General features: G+C 40.8%; 1 protein-coding gene across 2 annotated transcripts in view; it reads right to left on the bottom strand.

The window, feature by feature from the left end:
• Window positions 1–392: 392 nt before the first annotated feature.
• Window positions 393–17,840, bottom strand: part of mfsd12a (major facilitator superfamily domain containing 12a) — a 118,466-nt gene continuing 101,018 nt past the window's right edge. For both annotated transcript variants that reach the window (XM_039767138.1, XM_039767137.1), the window contains 3 exons: window positions 14,766–14,860; window positions 10,317–10,446; window positions 393–1,390 (listed from right to left, as the gene is read on the bottom strand). In XM_039767138.1, the coding sequence (XP_039623072.1) occupies window positions 10,377–10,446; window positions 14,766–14,860 (165 nt within the window). In that variant the 3' untranslated portion in view covers window positions 393–1,390; window positions 10,317–10,376. The remainder of the gene's footprint in view (window positions 1,391–10,316; window positions 10,447–14,765; window positions 14,861–17,840) is intronic.

Genomic DNA, 17,840 nt, shown 5'->3' with positions numbered 1-17,840 from the left:
CAGAAAAAATTAAACAAGTATTATAACAGGAGGGAAAATGAGGAGAGAAACACAGCAATATTGAGTTCAGAACCTTAAAAATAACCAATATAAAGTGCTAGATTATTGAGAATGATTGAGATGAAACAGATAAAATATTTAAAAAAAAATCCAAACCATAAACAACCTGCTATACTTTGAGCTTTCCGAGCCCAGGAATCGCAACAGTAATTCAGTCTGATTTGAACAATGACTTCCTTTTTTGGGCCCGAAACCTCAGACAAGTGACAAGACCAGTAACACAGGGACGTCTCAGATTTGGTCTAAAACTGCCGGTTTGGTACGAACGACTGCCGTGACGCTTTCCTCAGTTTTCTGCCCATTTTCAGAAGTCAACCATGAAACAATACAGGACTGAATTTAACATTTTTAATTGAAAAAGGGAGAGCAATTAAAGTGCACTGATTGTACAGAGTAGTAAAGTGTGACTTTAAAGTCAAATGATTGCACATCTGTGACTTTTAACAGTAATTTTACATGGAGGAAAAAAAAACAAAAAAACTTAGTACATCTGAGAGATGTTCACCTTCTCCATAATCGTCAATACCTGCATCAGGAATTCCCTTTCGGCACTTCTAAAAGTAAACATTCCCTTTGTTATATACCTGAAAACTGGTGTCAATAGGAGCATCCAGTTTAGAATATACAAAAACAGATTAAAAAAAGAAATCAAATCAGATCAAGTTAGACAGAAGGGCCTGATTATATCCAGACGCTGAATTGTGTGAGTGTGCTTATTAAACCCTCCCTGCCAAGGCAGATGCCAGTTAACACTAAAGCCTGCGTCGAAATGTGCCGCCTTAAAGCTGTTGGCCTGTTACATTTATAATTTTTTTAATTAGGAATGGACCCAGAGCTTAACTTACTTCACACTCTAAGAAAAAGTGGAATGATTAATAAGAGAGAAAACAGCAACAAACCATTGGAAGAACAGCGTTAAGTCCACTGCAGCCCAACTGTGCAGAAAACTAGAAGAAATTAAAGTCTAATTCCAGTGTTGATTTTGTAAGATCTTTCTGAAATTTATCTGCAATGACCTTCCCACTGTCAACCCCCAGAAATGATCTCGACTTCAAAATAGAGCTTTTGTGCAAAGGAGGGTATAATAAGACCTGCATGTTAATTACAAATCAAAAGCAGATGTGTACGTAGTTAGGGTGCTGTCGCGCACCTCTGAATTTTCCCTTTTAAATGTAAAGTCCAGACAGAAACAAGTGAACGGGAGAACATCGACTTCCAGCCACATGATCTCTTGTGTTGCTTCAGTCTTCAGTCCGCTAGTTGACACTTCCGCTATCATCCAGCTCTTCTTTCTGCGGCGACCCAAGCACACCGGAGATTGAGGGTTTATCTGAAGGACAAAACAAACAAGATCAAAGAGCGCATGTACATTTCTGTAATGGCCGTGTCACACCTCCTCTGTCAACTACACAGATGTTAAAGAGTACAACAAAATCAAAAGCCCAGGGAAGGGCAGCACAGTGGTAGCGCTGTTGCCTCGCAGTTAGGGGACCCTTAAGGGTTTGCTTCTCGGGTCCTCCCTGTGTGGAGTTTGCATGTTCTCCCCGTGTCTGCTTTGGTTTCCTCCCACAGTCCAAAGCAGTGTTTCCCAAACTCGGTCCTGGTGGACCCCCTCTGGCTGCAGGTTTTTACTCCAACCAGATTCCTAATCAGTGACAACACCTGATAGCACTGATCCCATTTAATTAGCTGGTATTTTTTTTTCTTCTTTTATTCGACATTCAGAAAAGCTTAGCAGCACGATTTTTACATTTATAAGATATTTAGAAATATTTCTGCTTTTGCCAGAATGCTTAACTCTCTTGATTTCATTATATTTTGCCCTTTTTCTGTGCAGTTTTTCCCCCTTCGTTGTATCTTATTAATGACAATTTAAAACGAGCAGATCAGACACCCAGGCAAACAACACTCAGGCTGCAACTACTTATTATATTATATAGTTTGACCTGGTCATTTTAAAAGTAGCTCGCAAGCCGAAAAAGTGTGGGCACCCCTAAGATAGACAGAAAATTCAAAAGACAGAAAAGTTCTGTCTTAGCTTTCACAGTCACAGTGAGGGACTATATAGGTGTACTGCTGTTGGTATAAAGTTGTACAAATTGTAGTATTAGATGTAAAGGATGTCACAACCGACATTAAGGGTAACACGCTGGCACAGTTGTAGCACAGTTGCCTCACATTAAGGAGACCAGGACTGATTTCTCGGCTGCATACAACCCCCTGCATGGAGTTTGCATGTTCTAAAGAGAATTTCATTTGGACCTTGCCCTGATCCTTAGGGGAGGGTCTGCTCTAGTAGAGAGTTCTGTACAGGCCTGGATTGTGAAACATCACAGATTTCAAGGCTTGTCATTTCTGCCTCAGGGACTGAATTAGATTCAATACCTGTCTTGTTCACCCCACCGTTTCACAGTAATTAGCTCCCTTTGCACTTGGTTCATATTTTGATTGCTTTGCTTAAAAAAAAAATAAAGTTTTGTTTTGCAATCGTGTCCCCAAAGCGCAGTGCAAGTCCTTCGGGCTCTAAACATCAAGTGATAAGTCAGTGATGAGGCTTAGCGAGAAACAGCAGCCAATGTCTGCTGCAAGTTTGGTGTTAATGACTCGACCAGATGGCTGGAGACACCGAGGCTGTTGATTCCATCATCAACTGCAACCTCAAGGTTTTAAACATCAGCTCAACACTGCTATGCTCCCATATGCCGAGACATTTAAAGATTTTTGTTTTGAAATGTTGGCAGAAAAAGATCACTGTAGGAAATGACTAGCAAGATTTTATTTGTATGTTATCAACTGTTTTTCCATACTGCATTTTATGGGTTTCATGGTTATTGTGTTATCAAAAGGGCATATCATCAAAAATAGTGTTGTTATAAAGGGTTCCATGAAGAAAAAATGTATTTTGAGTAATCTCTTAAAAAAAAAAAAAAAGATTACAATTTTTGGTTTAACCTCCTATTTCTGATTAAAATTGACATCTTTGAATTGTGTGTTGCTTCCTAGGAACACAGCCCCCGGCAAATGCTGGATAATCATAATTTTACTTTTACTTGCCGAAGGTCTAATGCACAAAAACGAACAGAGATCTATGGATCTAAACATTTAGTGGGAAGGAAAAAAAAAAAATCTTTGATTTAATGTGCTGTGATGTGAACCTTTAAAGGCTCATTTGTTATTTCATGCAATTAGGTTCACTCCTCACTCTTTCCTTTTGTTAAGATTTGTTATATTAGGAAAACCGAATATGTTCAGCAGAGTGCATGTAACAATCTTGGACAAAACCTTGGAAAAAAGTTTCAGAAAATTCAAATGCCTCTGAAGTTCAATTTCCTGTGAGATTAAAAAAAAAACCACAGTAATAAAAGTGGGTACTTATTTGTATCCAGAATTAAAATGTAACTAATGTGCCCCTTTTTCCCCTACTGGGCCACTGCCAAACAAAAGTGATGTCTGTGCACATCACAGAATCTTACCAATGCGTCCCTGTGCCTTCAAGCGGTGAGAACACCATGAACCATACAGTGTTTAAGAATTATTGGTATCATGTGCAAGGGAAGAGTAGCCTGTAACTGTTCAAGGAAAAATAATCTGGACACCTTCAAAAAGGGCATGTTGGCTTTTAGGCCTCTCTCTGCTTCCTCACTCTGCATCACTCGTTACGCAAACAAAACTGCATAAGGCATACAGTTGAAAAATTATTTTTTTCACTCCTGCCACACATGCGCATTACTCGATCCCTCTCCAGGCTCATCTGAGGTATGCACTACCACCCCAGGGAGAGAGGAGGTGCTGGAGGTAACTAGGTCTGATTCTATGCCCTCTGCAACACTGAGAAAATGCCAGTAATGGCAACTGACTCCAACCCTTCCGGTCATCCACTTGTAAATCCCAAGGCCACCAGAAGGAGGCATCACACTGAGAACACAGTGCACTGCTGAACGGAGCTTCTAACTGGTGACTGATGGCACCTTTGTTTCGGTGGTTGCTTTGCACACAGAGTGGCTACTTTTGTTTGAATTATGTTCATTTTGATTAAAAGGGGATGACTAAGTTGCCGGGCAGCACAGTGGCGCAGTGGGTAGTGCTGCTGCCTCGTAGTAAGGAGACCCGGATTCGCTTCCCGGGTCCTCCCTGTGTGGAGTTTGCATGTTCTCCTCATGTCTGCGTGGGATTCCTCCCACAGTCCAAAGACATGCAGGTTAGGTGCACTGGCGATCCTAAATTGTCCCTAGTGTGTGCTTGGTATGTGGGTGTGTGTGTGCCCTGCCCGGGAATTGTTCCTGCCTTGCGGCCTGCGTTGGCTGGGATTGGCTCCAGCAGACCTCCATGTTCCTGTGTTAGTATACAGCGGGTCGGACAATGACAATGATAAATTTCCTGAGGCAAACGTTGGGGTGATCGTGTTATTAGTTAATAAAATATTCTATGTGAGTATTTAAGAAACTGATACATTTATGTTGATGAGCTGAACACAGAGTGCTAAACTCAGCAGCACAATCTCGGGAGCAGTGTTGCCGGTAATGTGTTAAAAGTAACGTTACTTATTACTTTAAAAAGTAAGCGGAGTATGTAACCTAACACAATACTTACAGGATCACCTCAATAAATTAGAATATAATTTAAAAAGTTAATTTATTTCAGTAATTCAATTCAAGAAGTGAAACTCCTATATTTTATAGACTCATTACACACAGAGTGATAAATTTCAAGCATTTATTTCTTTTCATTTTGCTGATTATGGCCTACAGGTAATGAAAACTCCAAATTCAGTATCTCAGAAAATTAGATTATTACATAAAACCAAAAGAAAAAAAAGATTTTTAATATAGAAATGATGGCCTACTGAAAAGTCTGTCCATGTAGGCACTCAGTACTTGGTCGGGGCTCCTTCTCCATGAATGACGGCATCAATGTGGCGTGGCATGGAGGCGATCAGCCTGTGGCATTACTGAGGTGTTATGGAAGCCCAGGATGCTTTGATCGTGGCCTTCAGCTCATCTGCATTGTTGGCTCCAGTGTCCCTCATCTTCCTCTTGATAGATTCTCTATGGGGTTTAGGTCAGGCAAGTTTGCTAGCCAATCAAGCATAGTGATACATACATGATCATTAAACCAGGTATTGGTACATTTGGCAGTGTGGGCAGGTGCCAGGTCCTGCTGGAAAATGAAATCAGCCTCTGCATAAAGCTTGTCAGCAGAGGAAGCATGAAGTGCTCTAAAGTTTCCTGGTGGACGGCTGTGCTGACTTTGGACTTGATAAAACACAGTGGACCAACACCAGCAGATGACATGGCTCCCCAATTCATCACTGACTGTGGAAACGTCACACTGGACCTCAGACAACTTGGATTCTGTGTCTCTCCACTCTTCTTCCAGACTATGGGACCTTGAGTTCCAAATGAAATACAAAATTGACTTTCATCTGAAAAGAGGACTTTGGACCACTGAGCTGTTAACAGTCCAGTTCGTTTTATCCTTAGCCCAAGTACGACGCTTCTGACGTTGTCTCTGGTTCAGGAATGGCTTGACACAAGGAATTCTGTGACAGTTGTAGCCCACGTCCCAGATACGTCAGTGTGTGGTGGCTCTTGAAGCACTGACTCCAGTCACAGTCCACTCCTTGGGAATCTCCCCCAAATGCTTCACAATCCCCTCAAGGCTGCACTTATCCCTGTTGCTTGTGCACCACCTTCTGCTGTCACATTTTTTCCTTCCACTCAACCTTCCATTAATATTCTTGGATACAGCACTCTGTGGATAGCCAGCTTCTTTAGTAATGGCCGTGTGTGGTGGAGGGTCTCAATGACTGTCTTCTGGACCACTGTCAAGTCAGCAGTCTGAAGCAATTGTGTGGCCTACTGAACCAGACTGAGAGACCATTTCAAGGCTCAGGACCCCTTTGCAGGTGTTTTGGGTTCATTAGCTGAGTGGAGTGTCACACCAGGAGTCGATAAGTGAAGTTTTCACAATATTCTAATGTTCTGAGATACTGAAGTTTGGGTTTTCATTACCTGTAGGCAATAATCAGCAAAATGAAAAGAAATAAACGCTTGAAATATATCACTCTGTGTGTAATGAATCAATAGAATATAGGAGTTTCATTTTCTGAATTGAATTCCTGAAATAAATTAACTTTTCAATGATATTCTAATTTATTAAGAAACACCTGTATTTTATTGAAGTAAAATGGCCTGCGTTGTTATCATCCCAGCAGCACAAAGTGTAAGGCAAGAAACAAACATACTGGTAGCTAAAAAGAGTGTGCTGCGTGCAGTCCTTTAACGGAAACCCTTTAATAAAGTGTCAGTTCAGTTTTAATCCAACTATTTTCTATAGTTATAATGAACAGTGGGAGATGCAAGGGCCAATGTGGCCGCGTATCTTCAGGGGCTCAGGTCGGGGATTTAAAAAGGAAACGATTGTTATCTACTTCACCAGAAAATGATCACGGTTGGCTGCGTTTTTGGTGAGTTTTATCAAGTTTCATAATTGGGCTTAGGATTTAACAACACGTGCTAGACTGTGAACTGTGCAAATTTTCAAACTAAAGAAGAAAAATGAAGTGTTATAATAAGTAACTATACAATCTATTTAGTTACTTTCTTGCATGTAAGGAGTAAAGAAGCCTAGTTATTTTTAAAAACGCTCCCTACACTGCTTGGGAGACATGGGCTCCATGCTCGTTTTCAATTCATGATGGTCATTGACGTTTAATTTTTTTGGAGGGCATTGGAGTGTTTTACCAAAGGAGGACTCTCTAAGTCAGGGGTGCCAATGCGTCGATCGTGTTGCGTTAAAAAAAATTTTTTTTTTTTTTTTTTAAAACGTTAGTCTATCATATATCCTCTCTGTGGCATTTGCCACTTGATTGACATACAGGGCGGCCAGTCTGAGATCTCTTTTCTTCTAACACACTGGTCATCCCGTACACACGATCAAACACGCAAGCTACTGCAAAACACCGACTATCTAAGTGATCTAGCTAGCCTTCCAATTTATATAGACTAAAGAAGGGATTTTTTTTTTTTTTTTAATTGTTGGTTATGGGCTGGATGCGGAATTGGAAGAGGATTTTTTTTTCTCACAATGTCACAATCGGAGTGCGTTTGTCTGATCTGTCAATCTATCATTGCTATTCCAAAGAAGGAAAATGTAGAAAGGCACTTTAGAACTGTTCATAAAAACTACAAAACTGACTTCCTTCCGAAAAGCGATCTGAGAAAGAGAAAGGAGAGGGAACTAAAATCACAGTTAGTCGGACAGCCGTCATTTTTCACCTGGCTGAATTCAACAGCAAAGGCAGACACACTGAAGCATTGTTTCAGGTGAGTCACTCGATCATTAAGCATAAGAAGTCCTTCCAAGATGGAGAGATGATAAGATTCCTTCGTTGAGACTGATGGCTAGGGAGAAATTCCTGCTGAGATTTCAAGACCCCTGGCCAGAGGAAAAGGAGTTTCTCTTTGTCATTAAACATGCAGAATACAAGCAACTTAATAACGATCAATGGCTGCTAGACTTGGCATTTTTTTTCCCGATCTGACCAACATGTTGAATGAGCTTAATATACAGCTGCAAGGAAAAGAGAAAACCGATATGGTCAATATGATTAGCTCAGTTAATGCTTCCAAACAAAAAATGCAACATCTGTCCTCAAAGCTGCAGCGCCTTGATTTGGGGAACATCCAAAACCTCGCGTCAGAGCTGGAGACGCAATGGAAGGCGTGTGTGCAACTAGACAGCATACGCTACACAGAGCAGGTTGAAAATTGGCTGTCAGACGTTATCTAATGGAAAAAAAGTAACGAGTCGAGTGTCACCCAATGTAGCGGAGTAAGAGTAGCGTTTCTTCTTCACAAATGTACTCAAGTAAAAGTAAAAAGTATGGTGCAGTAAAACTACACTTAGAAGTACAATTTTTTTAAAAAGTTACTCACGTAAATGTAACGGAGTAAATGTAACTTGTTACTCACAGGAAGCAGAGGGTGATGGTGCGAGGAACCTCATCAGAACTGGCCGATGTTAAGAGTGGTGTTCCACAGGGGTCAGTGCTAGGGCCGCTGCTATTTTTAATATATATAAATGATTTAGATAGGAATATAAGTAACAAGCTGGTTAAGTTTGCAGATGATACCAAGATAGGTGGATTAGCAGATAATTTGGAATCCGTTATATCATTACAGAAGGACTTGGATAGCATACTGGCTTGGGCAGATTTGTGGCAGATGAAATTTAATGTCAGTAAATGTAAAGTATTACACATAGGAAGTAAAAATATTAGGTTTGAATACACAATGGTCGGTCGAAAAATCGAGAGTACACCTTATGAGAAGGATTTAGGAGTCATAGTGGACTCCAAGCTATCAACTTCCAAACAGTGTTCAGAAGCCATTTAGAAGGCTAACAGAATGTTAGGTTATATAGCACGATCTGTGGAGTACAAGTCCAAGGAGGTTATGCTCAACCTTTATAATGCACTGGTGAGGCCTCATCTTGAGTACTGTGTGCAGTTTTGGTCTCCAGGATACAAAAAGGACATAGCAGCACTAGAAAAGGTCCAGAGAAGAGCGACTAGGCTGATTCCAGGTCTACAGGGGTTGAATTATGAGGAAAGATTAAAAGAGCTGAGCCTTTACAGTTTAAGCAAAAGAAGATTAAGAGGTGACATGATTGAAGTGTTTAAAATTATGAAGGGAATTAGTACAGTGGATCGAGACTTGTATTTTAAAATGAGCTCATCAAGAACACGGGGACACAGTTGGAAACTTGTTAAGGGTAAATTTCGCACAAACATTAGGAAGTTTTCTTTACACAAAGAACGATAGACACTTGGAATAAGTTACCAAGTAGTGTGGTAGACAGTAAGACGTTAGGGACTTTCAAAACTCGACTTGATGTTTTCTTGGAGGAAGCAAGTGGATAGGACTGGCGAGCTTTGTTGGGCTGAATGGCCTGTTCTCGTCTAGATTGTTCTAATTCTAATTCTACCCAACCCTATATATAGCATTTTTAATGTAGGTAGATCATCTTGATTTGATCATTTTAAAAGTAGCTCACAAACTGAAAAAGTATGGGCACTCTGCTCTAAGTGGACTCGCACATATAAAGAGAGCTTTTTAGGAAACCAGGTTTCTGCCTCAACAGGGTTACTCGCTCTATTCCAGTATTATGTATGCATGTAAACGCATTCAATGACCAGCTGTGAGAGTTGAACACTAAAATGTAAGAAACTTATGGAAAGCATTTATCAATATCCTGGTGCAAAGACAATCAGATGTCAAAGTGACTTTAATAAACAAGTGAAACAAAAATAAAAAGTGTAGTCATTTTGTGCATTGGTTCACCTTACCCACAGAACCAAGGAAATAGGGAAGAACATTTAATAAAACTCAAATCAATCCTGTCCTTCATTTTCTTATACTGGTTAGTCTAATGGCAGTAAAATCAGCGTCATTTCTCTATGATCAGACACCAAGAATGAATGACACTTCACCATTGGAAACAGTTTTAAGGTAGCAACTAAATGAGCACAGAGATCTTTGAGAGTACACCCAGAACATCCACACAGACACACTGCAACGTACAAACAGCACATTCACTGCAGACTGCAAATCAAGCCTGGGCCCCTTGAGATTACAGGAAATCTGAAAGGTCCAAAAAAAATTTTAATCGGCCTTCTTAAGTAATGAGCCAAAAGTGGTGCAAACAAAATGCTGTCAGTTTCACTACTGCTTTGGGATGAAGAAAAGAGCAACGGCAAAATGGGAAGCAACAAAAGTGCATCACATGGTTTAAAAGATCTGACATAACAGACTGTTAGAAGAAATGTCACTGGATTAATTAGGCTCATTTAAACACAAAACTAGTTAACGGAAACAAAAATCTGTTAACACATAAAGCACTGCACAGTGGTTAGCACCGATCGGTCATAGCTCTAGAATTCTGGTGTCAAATCCTGGCTTGGTTGTTGTGAAAAAAGGAAGAAAACTTTTTATTGTCATTGTACCAGTGTCTGCCCTCCTTGTGTCTGTGTACTTTCTTCCTGCCACATTCCAAAGATGTGCCAATCAGGTTAATTGGCAAATGTAAGTTAGACCCAATATGAGTAAGGATGAGTGAAATGAGTGCGCGAGGCTCCCCACCACCCTTAACCAAGGCAAGTTAGAAAATGGATGGATAAAAAGTAGAAGTTACAGGGTCCCTAACAGACCAGGGCTGAAAACGACTGTATTCAAGAAAAAGGACTGGATACTTACGAAACCGGACCATGATTGGCCAAATGAAGATGCTGCAGAGACAAAGCGATGCGACAAATGCTACACCCCTGTGACAATTACCATGATGTTACGATAGTACCAGGCACAAGCAGGACAGCATGCTTGTGTGCTATTTGAAAAAGAAAAAAAAAAAAACCATCAAATTACAAACCAAAGACTTAAAAAGATGCCGAACATAATGCCTTAAGCATTCATTCTGGGTTTAAGATAATATTACTCTGAAGTAGATGGGGTCATACACGTGCGATTGGGAGGCAGCTGAAGGACCTGAATAATGGTAGTTGCATGACAGACCAGGGTTTTTCGAGGAGCACTGACTTTCTCTCTCAACCCTCTGCATCTCGCACGATTCCGCAGCTGATGCCATTGATGATGCCACGTCTGCTTCCGGCGCCACTGATGACGCCACTTCCGCTTCCGGTGCCGCCTATGACACCACTTCCTGTCTCGGCCTTTAAAGCCTTAAAATCAGTTCCGTTTTGGACATGAACCTGAACACAACTCATCAACCAAACCCATCTTGCAGCCAGGGCACAATATACGGGTGGCTGCCCCAAACCTTTCTGATGTCTTCTGTCTATTCTTGTGACAATAGTTAGAGAGTCTTCCATTTAGGAATTATCAAGTCCACGGAGTTCCTGGGAACCTTCCATTCTGCAGAAATGTATTGTAGTCTCCCCCTCATCTTTATCTTGACACAATGTGGTCTCGATCTTGTGGCTTGGTTTTTCCTCTGATAGACATTGCCAACTGGGGGACCTTTGACAGATGGGTATGTGCCTTTTCTAATCGTGAGCTATCAACTAAATTTATTACAGGTGTACTTCAACAAGTGTCGAAAGATCTCAATGATGATCAATAAAATGGGATACTCATCAGCCAAATTTCAGTTGTTTCAGCAAAGAGTCTGAATAGTTAATAGTGCTAATGTGATATTTCAGGTTTTTTTTTGATAAATTTGAAAAAACTAATATTCCGTTTCCACTTTCTCATTTTGGGGTATGGAGTATTGTTTGATGAGAGAAGCAAAGGCGAATTTAAATTATTTTAGTATAAGGTTGCAACAGAACAAAATTTGAAAAAAGTGAATCCTTTCGAAAGGCACAGTATGATGGCTTCACATGTATTAACCTTAACTCTATGAGAACCCTAAATACAAAGAGGACTGTTTCATTTATGTTAGGTAGAGGGGACTGGGTGGTCTCTTGGTCTGGAATCCCTGCAGATTTTATTTTTTTTCTCCAGCCATCTGGAGTTTTTTTTTTTTGTTTTTTCTGTCCACCCTGGCCATCGGACCTTACTTATTCTATGTTAATTAATGTTGACTTATTTTTATTTTGTCTTCAATTTTTCTATTCTTCATTTTGTAAAGCACTTTGAGCTACATTTTTTTGTATGAAAATGTGCTATATAAATAAATGTTGTTGTTGTTGCTAACTCAAGGTAATCTCCAAATTTTACATATACAGGGTGAGCCAAAAAGAAGTATCACATTTCAAACGTTTCTTCTACAAAAATGCTACAAGATAAAATAAATTTCATTATGAAACAAGTAAGGATATATAAAATAAATTTTTTTTTCCACTGTGTTTTACAAATGACGTCTTCAAGGTGGTAGCCATCATTTGCAGTACACGATGTCTGAACACTCGTATGACTTGTTTGGCCATTTCAAGGGGAATAGCATCCTTGAGGCTTCAAGGTTTTGAGGTTAGTGTGCATGGATACCTTCGACTTGAGATACCTCCAACAAGAAGAAATCGCACAGAGCGAGATCCGGCGAATGGGAAGGCCACCTGCAATCGCCGCGCTGGAAGATCAGCTTCCCCGGAAACATCTACAACACTTCCAGTCTCTCTCACTCAGTTCCTGCACTACCATCATTTTGTATGGATGGAAATTAAGGTCCCTGTGCAAAATCCTCCTCAAAGATGTGTTGGAGATGCCAAGGACAGAAGCAGGTTTGCACACTGAACGTCTAGTAGACTGCAAAATTGATGCCCTTAAAGGTTGGATGTTTCCAAGCGTTCGTATAGTCCGAGGATGGCCTGGAGATTTTCTAATAATAATAATACATTTTATTTATACAAAAGGCGCCTTTCTAAGCACTCAAGGACACCAAACAAACAATAAATAAAAAAGCACATTATAAACAGAGCTTAAAAAAGCAGAAAATACAGAAAATCACAAAAGTCAAAACCAAACAAAGCCACTGTAATCGTTGAGGAAAACCGATTTTGAACAGATGGGTTTAAAGTTAACATTTGAAAGTTGAGAATGATTCAGTATTTCTAAGCTCAGTAGGTGTGATGTGTTCCAAAGCTTGGGAGCAGAACAGGTGAATGCTCCGCTCCCAATGGTGGTTAGATGGGTGAGAGGGACGGTCAGGTGGATGGTGGATGGAGGAGGAGGAGGAGGAGGATCTAAGGTTACGGGAGGGAATGGCAACATGAAGAAGGTCAGACAGATATGGATGGGCGAGGTTATGAATGGCCTTAAATGTTAATAAATGAATTTTATAATCAGTATAAAACTTAAATCAGGAACCAACGAAGCTGCTGCAATTTCTGTTCAATGTTGTACTTCCACCGGTCTACATTTAGCAACCCACTGAAAAATTATTTTCCCGATTTAGGACGTCACCATTAGGAGGAATGCTGAAGAGTGTTCAGAAGGTGCATTACGTAGTGATGATGGTTTCGTTGTTTTTGAAGAATGCTTCAATAGTGAAAGTGTGGTGTGGCACCAGACTAAAGCATGCTGCAGACTAAAAACTACAAGGGATCTCACTGTAATGCTCTCTTTATGGGTTTGCAAAAGTCTTCTCTCTCACGTCTTCAGTTAGTCCAAAACGCAGCTGCTAGGCTCACTAACTCGCGATAGCCAGAGTGATATCATCCCCATTTTGCACACACTGCACTGTCTCCTAGTGTTTATAGAATTCATTTTAAAGTTTTGGTACTTCCTTTCAGAGCTTTGCATGGATGAGCTCCCAAATACCTAACCAGTCTGCTCCAACGCTCGTCAGACTCTTAGATCTGGGCAACAGGGACTTCTAGTTGTCCCGCGCACTCGGCTAAAACCCGTGGGGGATTGTGCTTTTCAGTCCGTGGCACCAAGACTATGGAGTAGCCTGCCTTGTGGTCTGCGTGCAGATGAGTCTGTTGATTCTTTTATAAAACAACTGAAAACATTTCTTTTTAAACAGGCTTTTAATCAGTGCTGAATAGTTCCAGTTTGTTCATTTATTATTTTTATTGGTTTTGTTTTAACTGTTGTATTTGTATCGCATTTACTGTTCAGCACTCTGTGACCTTTTGTCTGTGAAGGGCGCTATATAAATAAACTGCTATTGCTAGAATCTCTCCAGTCTGAGCATCACTACACTGGTTACCTGTGTCATTTAGAATTGACTTTAAAATCCTGCTTATAGTTTATAAAGCCTTAAATAATCTGCTCCATCTTATATATCAGAGTGTCTTACATTACACTCCAAATCGTAACCTTAGATCTTCAAATGAGGGTCTGCTTAGAATTCCAAGAGCAAAACTTAAAACAAGTGGTGTGGTGGGCGGCCTTCTGCTGTTATGAACCTAAAATCTGGAACAGCCTGCCAATAGGAATTCACCAGGCTGATACAGCGGAGCACACTGCTAAAAACACATTACTTTAACATGGCTTTCTCACAGCTTCATTTTCGTTTAAACCTGATGCTCTGTATATTCAATTCATTATTATTTACTAATATTCATGGTGGCTCCAAAATCCATACTAACCCCTACTTTCTCTTCTGTTCTTTTTTTGGTTTTCTGGAGTGATCTGCACCACCACCACGTGATCAGAGCACCGTGATGTCCCTACATTGATGGATTAAAGGCCAAAAGTCCACATGACTGTCATCATCAACCTCTTCCATGTGAGCCCTGAATACCATGAGGACTGATTGAGCTCATTGATGTTAGGTAGAATGCCTACAGGGGGCTGGGTGGTCTCACGGCCTCGGACCCCCTACAGATTTTATTTTTTTCCTCCAGCTGTCTGGAGTTTTTGTTTTTTTTCTGTCCTCCCTGGCCATTGGACCTTACTTTTTTTCTATGTTAATTAATGTTCCCTTATTATAATTTTTATTTATTTTGTCTTTTTTCTCTTACTTCATCATGTAAAGCCCTTTGAGCTGAATAATTTGTAGGAAAATGTGCTATAGAAATAAATGTTGTTGTTGTTGTGGTACTACTACCTAAACCCCAACCCATTTGGCTGCCTCTACCTCGCACAATGACCTTGAGAAATGTGGTACTTCATTTTGGCTCACCCTGTATTTCAAAATTTTAAAACCAATTCATATTTTCTTTGTTAATGCAAAATTCCAAATAATAAAAGTTCAGTGTAAAAAAAATGGCTACTAGTCAATTGCTAAAAATTACTTACTGACACGGATGGAGGCTCTGTATCATCAGCACACCAAGGCCATTGGCTACTTTATCGGTAAAGCTCATTGCACCATACACGAAGGCACCACTTTGCTGTAAAACAAAATAAAGTACAGAAATGTTCAGTTGTCAGAAGTACGCCACATTACTGGAGAATCAAAGAGTCTGGGACGACACAACAGCAGTTAAGTATAACTAATAGAACCTGAGAAGAGTTGGGGCCACATGAACAGTGGAGATCTGCAACCTGGAATTGCGAATGATGCAGTATCACAACATGCAAGTCATAATACAATAAAGTTATGAGTTTATATTTTGTATTGTAATTAGTATTATGAACTGATCCCAAGGGATGTTTCAGTTATTTATTCTCTTTTCATAAAAATTTTACTTGTAATCATGTCCTTGTGGGGAGAATGCGTCAACCTTTTAAATTAATCAATTCATTGGACTTAAATCTTTGTTAGTGGGCAGCACGGTGGTGCAGTGGGTAGTGCTGCTGCCTCGTAGTAAGGAGACCCGGGTTCGCTTCCTGGGTCCTCCCTGTGTGGAGTTTGCATGTTCTCCCCGTGTCTGCGTGGGTTTCCTCCCACAGTCCAAAGACATGCAGGTTAGGTGCATTGGCGATTCTAAATTGTCCCTAGGGTGTTTTTGGTATGTGTGTGTGCCCTGCGGTGGGCTGGAGCCCTGCCCGGGGTTTGTCTCCTGCCTTGCGCCGTGTGTTGGCTGGGATTGGCTCCAGCAGAACCCCGTGACCCTGTAGTTAGGATATAGCGGGTTGGATAATGGATGGATAAATCTTTGTTAACAGTGGAAACACATTTTAAGTTCAAGTTGAAAGTTTATTGTCATGTGCACAGTAAGGAAACATGTTTCCCTGCACAATGAAATTCTTTGTTTGCGGTCCACACCAAATGCCAACGGTTAACAAACCAACGTATAAAGATACACAAATAATAAGTAGCAAATAGATAATAAGTAACAGAGGCAGCATAAAGTATAAAACCAGAATAGAAGTATAAAGTGTATCGTGCAGGTAGGTGTGTGATGGGCAAGTCCAATACAGTTGTGCGAGGTCGATAGAATGAGGTGGCCCGCGGTTATAAACTCCAGTCAGTTATTTAGGAGTCAAATGGCCTTGGGAAAGAGTTCTTAGCCTGGAAGTCCTGCATTTCATACTCTATACCTCCTGCCTGAGGGTAGAAGTGTGAATAGTTTGTGTTGGGGGTGGGTGGGGTGGGGTGGGGTCCCTGAAGATTGAGGCAGTTCTCCTTTGGACTCTGCAGTTGTAGATGCTCTACACAGAGGGCAGTGAGGTCCTGGTAATCTTCTCTGCAGTCATTACCACTCTCTGCAGGCGTTTGCGGTCCATAGCAGTATGGTGATGCATCTGGTCAAGATGCTCTCAACAATGCAGCTGTAAAAGCTGCAGATGATCTTAGTCGACATACCAAACTTCCTCAGCCTCCTCAGAGAGTGCTGCTGTTGAGCTCTCTTGACCAGCTGTGTGGTGTTAAGTGTCCATGTGAGGTCCTCACTGATGTAGGTATTTAATGCTGCTCAACATCTCCACTTCAAGCCCTTGGATGAACAGTGGCCAGTGAGGTCTCCTCTCCTTCTGCATGTCCACTATCATCTCCTTCGTCTTGTCTATGTTGAGGGTGAAGTTGTTGTCCTCACACCATGACACCAGACTGGTCACCTCCCTCCTGTAGGCCCCCTCATCCCCACCAGTGATGCGTCCTATCACTGCTGTGTCATCTGCAAACTTTAGGATGATGTCATCTTTGTGGGAGGTGACACAGTCGTGGGTGAACAGGTTGTAGAGGATGGGGCTGAGGACTCATCCCTGTGGGGTGCCAATGTTTGTGATAATGGTGGCTGAAATCCTGACAGACGGGGACCATGACATTTTAAGAATGTCGAAGTTGTCCACACAAGAACAGGAACCATGTTCAACATTGTCCAAATTTTGTTCTGGAGACTAGCCGATTTTGTTGAATAGAAAGTATCTAAAATTTTATGAAATATGCATTTGTCTGAATATATACTGTGAAAAGTGTTCTTAAACTTCAGGGGCCTCAGGTATAACGCTGTGCGTAGAACTCACACTATAACATGGCGTAAGCACAAAAGCGGGAATGTGCGTACACACTGAAAAATCCAGATGCAGGAATCTATGCATACGCAAACTTTCCACGTTCTTCCGCTACATAAATCCCGATCAGTGTGAAAAGTAATGCACGTGCCTGCTGCCCCGCCCCCAACTCCTCCCAGAATTACGCCTCTTTGAATATGCAAATCAATATAAATAGCCCTTAAGCTCAGCGTTCTGTGAAAAGACAATGGGAAAACCACAAGGAAAAATAGAACAATTTCAGCGAATACCAAGTGGAGGCAAAGGAAAAACATACGATTTGATGATTGAAACAGTGGTATAAACAACAAAAGGAAGTTGATCGAGTGACATAGCATGTCGGAGAAACTCAAAAGCTCAAGTTCACAAAGTCGCACAGTGCCCGAAATAAAAAAGAAGTCACATATCAAAGTCGCCGTGAAAAGGCGAGTCGTAGCCCACCATCTGAGTGTCATATGAAAGCTTATTAGGGTACAGAGAAAAAAAAAAGGCACACAGCGGGGGGAAAAAAGCATGAAATGGCAACTTTAATCTCAAAATTTCCACTTTAATCACGCAGTTTGTCATTAAAGTAAAACATCATAAGCTTCATCTTAAAATCGTTTAATTTACTAGTTTCTCAAATCCCATCGTAACTAAAGTAGCACGTTAAATGCTTTGTTTTTTATTTGTTCTTCTATGTGCTCTGTGTGCAAATCTCTACATGCTTCCGTTCTTTCTCTACCTCCGACAGGACACAGAATCCATTACATTTGTGATAACTTTTTGAATAATTAAAATACTAAGATGTATACGTGATATTTTCATGATGATACGAGTTAAAGCATGTTATTAAACGTGGGAAAACGGTGGCGCAGTGATCGCACACTGTCTCTTTCAAACGTACTAACCTCCAATTCCTGCCCTTCCTTTTCTTTCTCCAAATACCTAATCGCC

Source organism: Polypterus senegalus, chromosome 10 (genome assembly GCF_016835505.1).
Source record: "Polypterus senegalus isolate Bchr_013 chromosome 10, ASM1683550v1, whole genome shotgun sequence".
In the NCBI taxonomy this organism is placed as follows: domain Eukaryota; kingdom Metazoa; phylum Chordata; class Cladistia; order Polypteriformes; family Polypteridae; genus Polypterus; species Polypterus senegalus.
The sequence above is the reverse complement of the archived record's forward strand: the minus strand, read 5'-3'. Positions and strand labels throughout refer to the sequence as shown.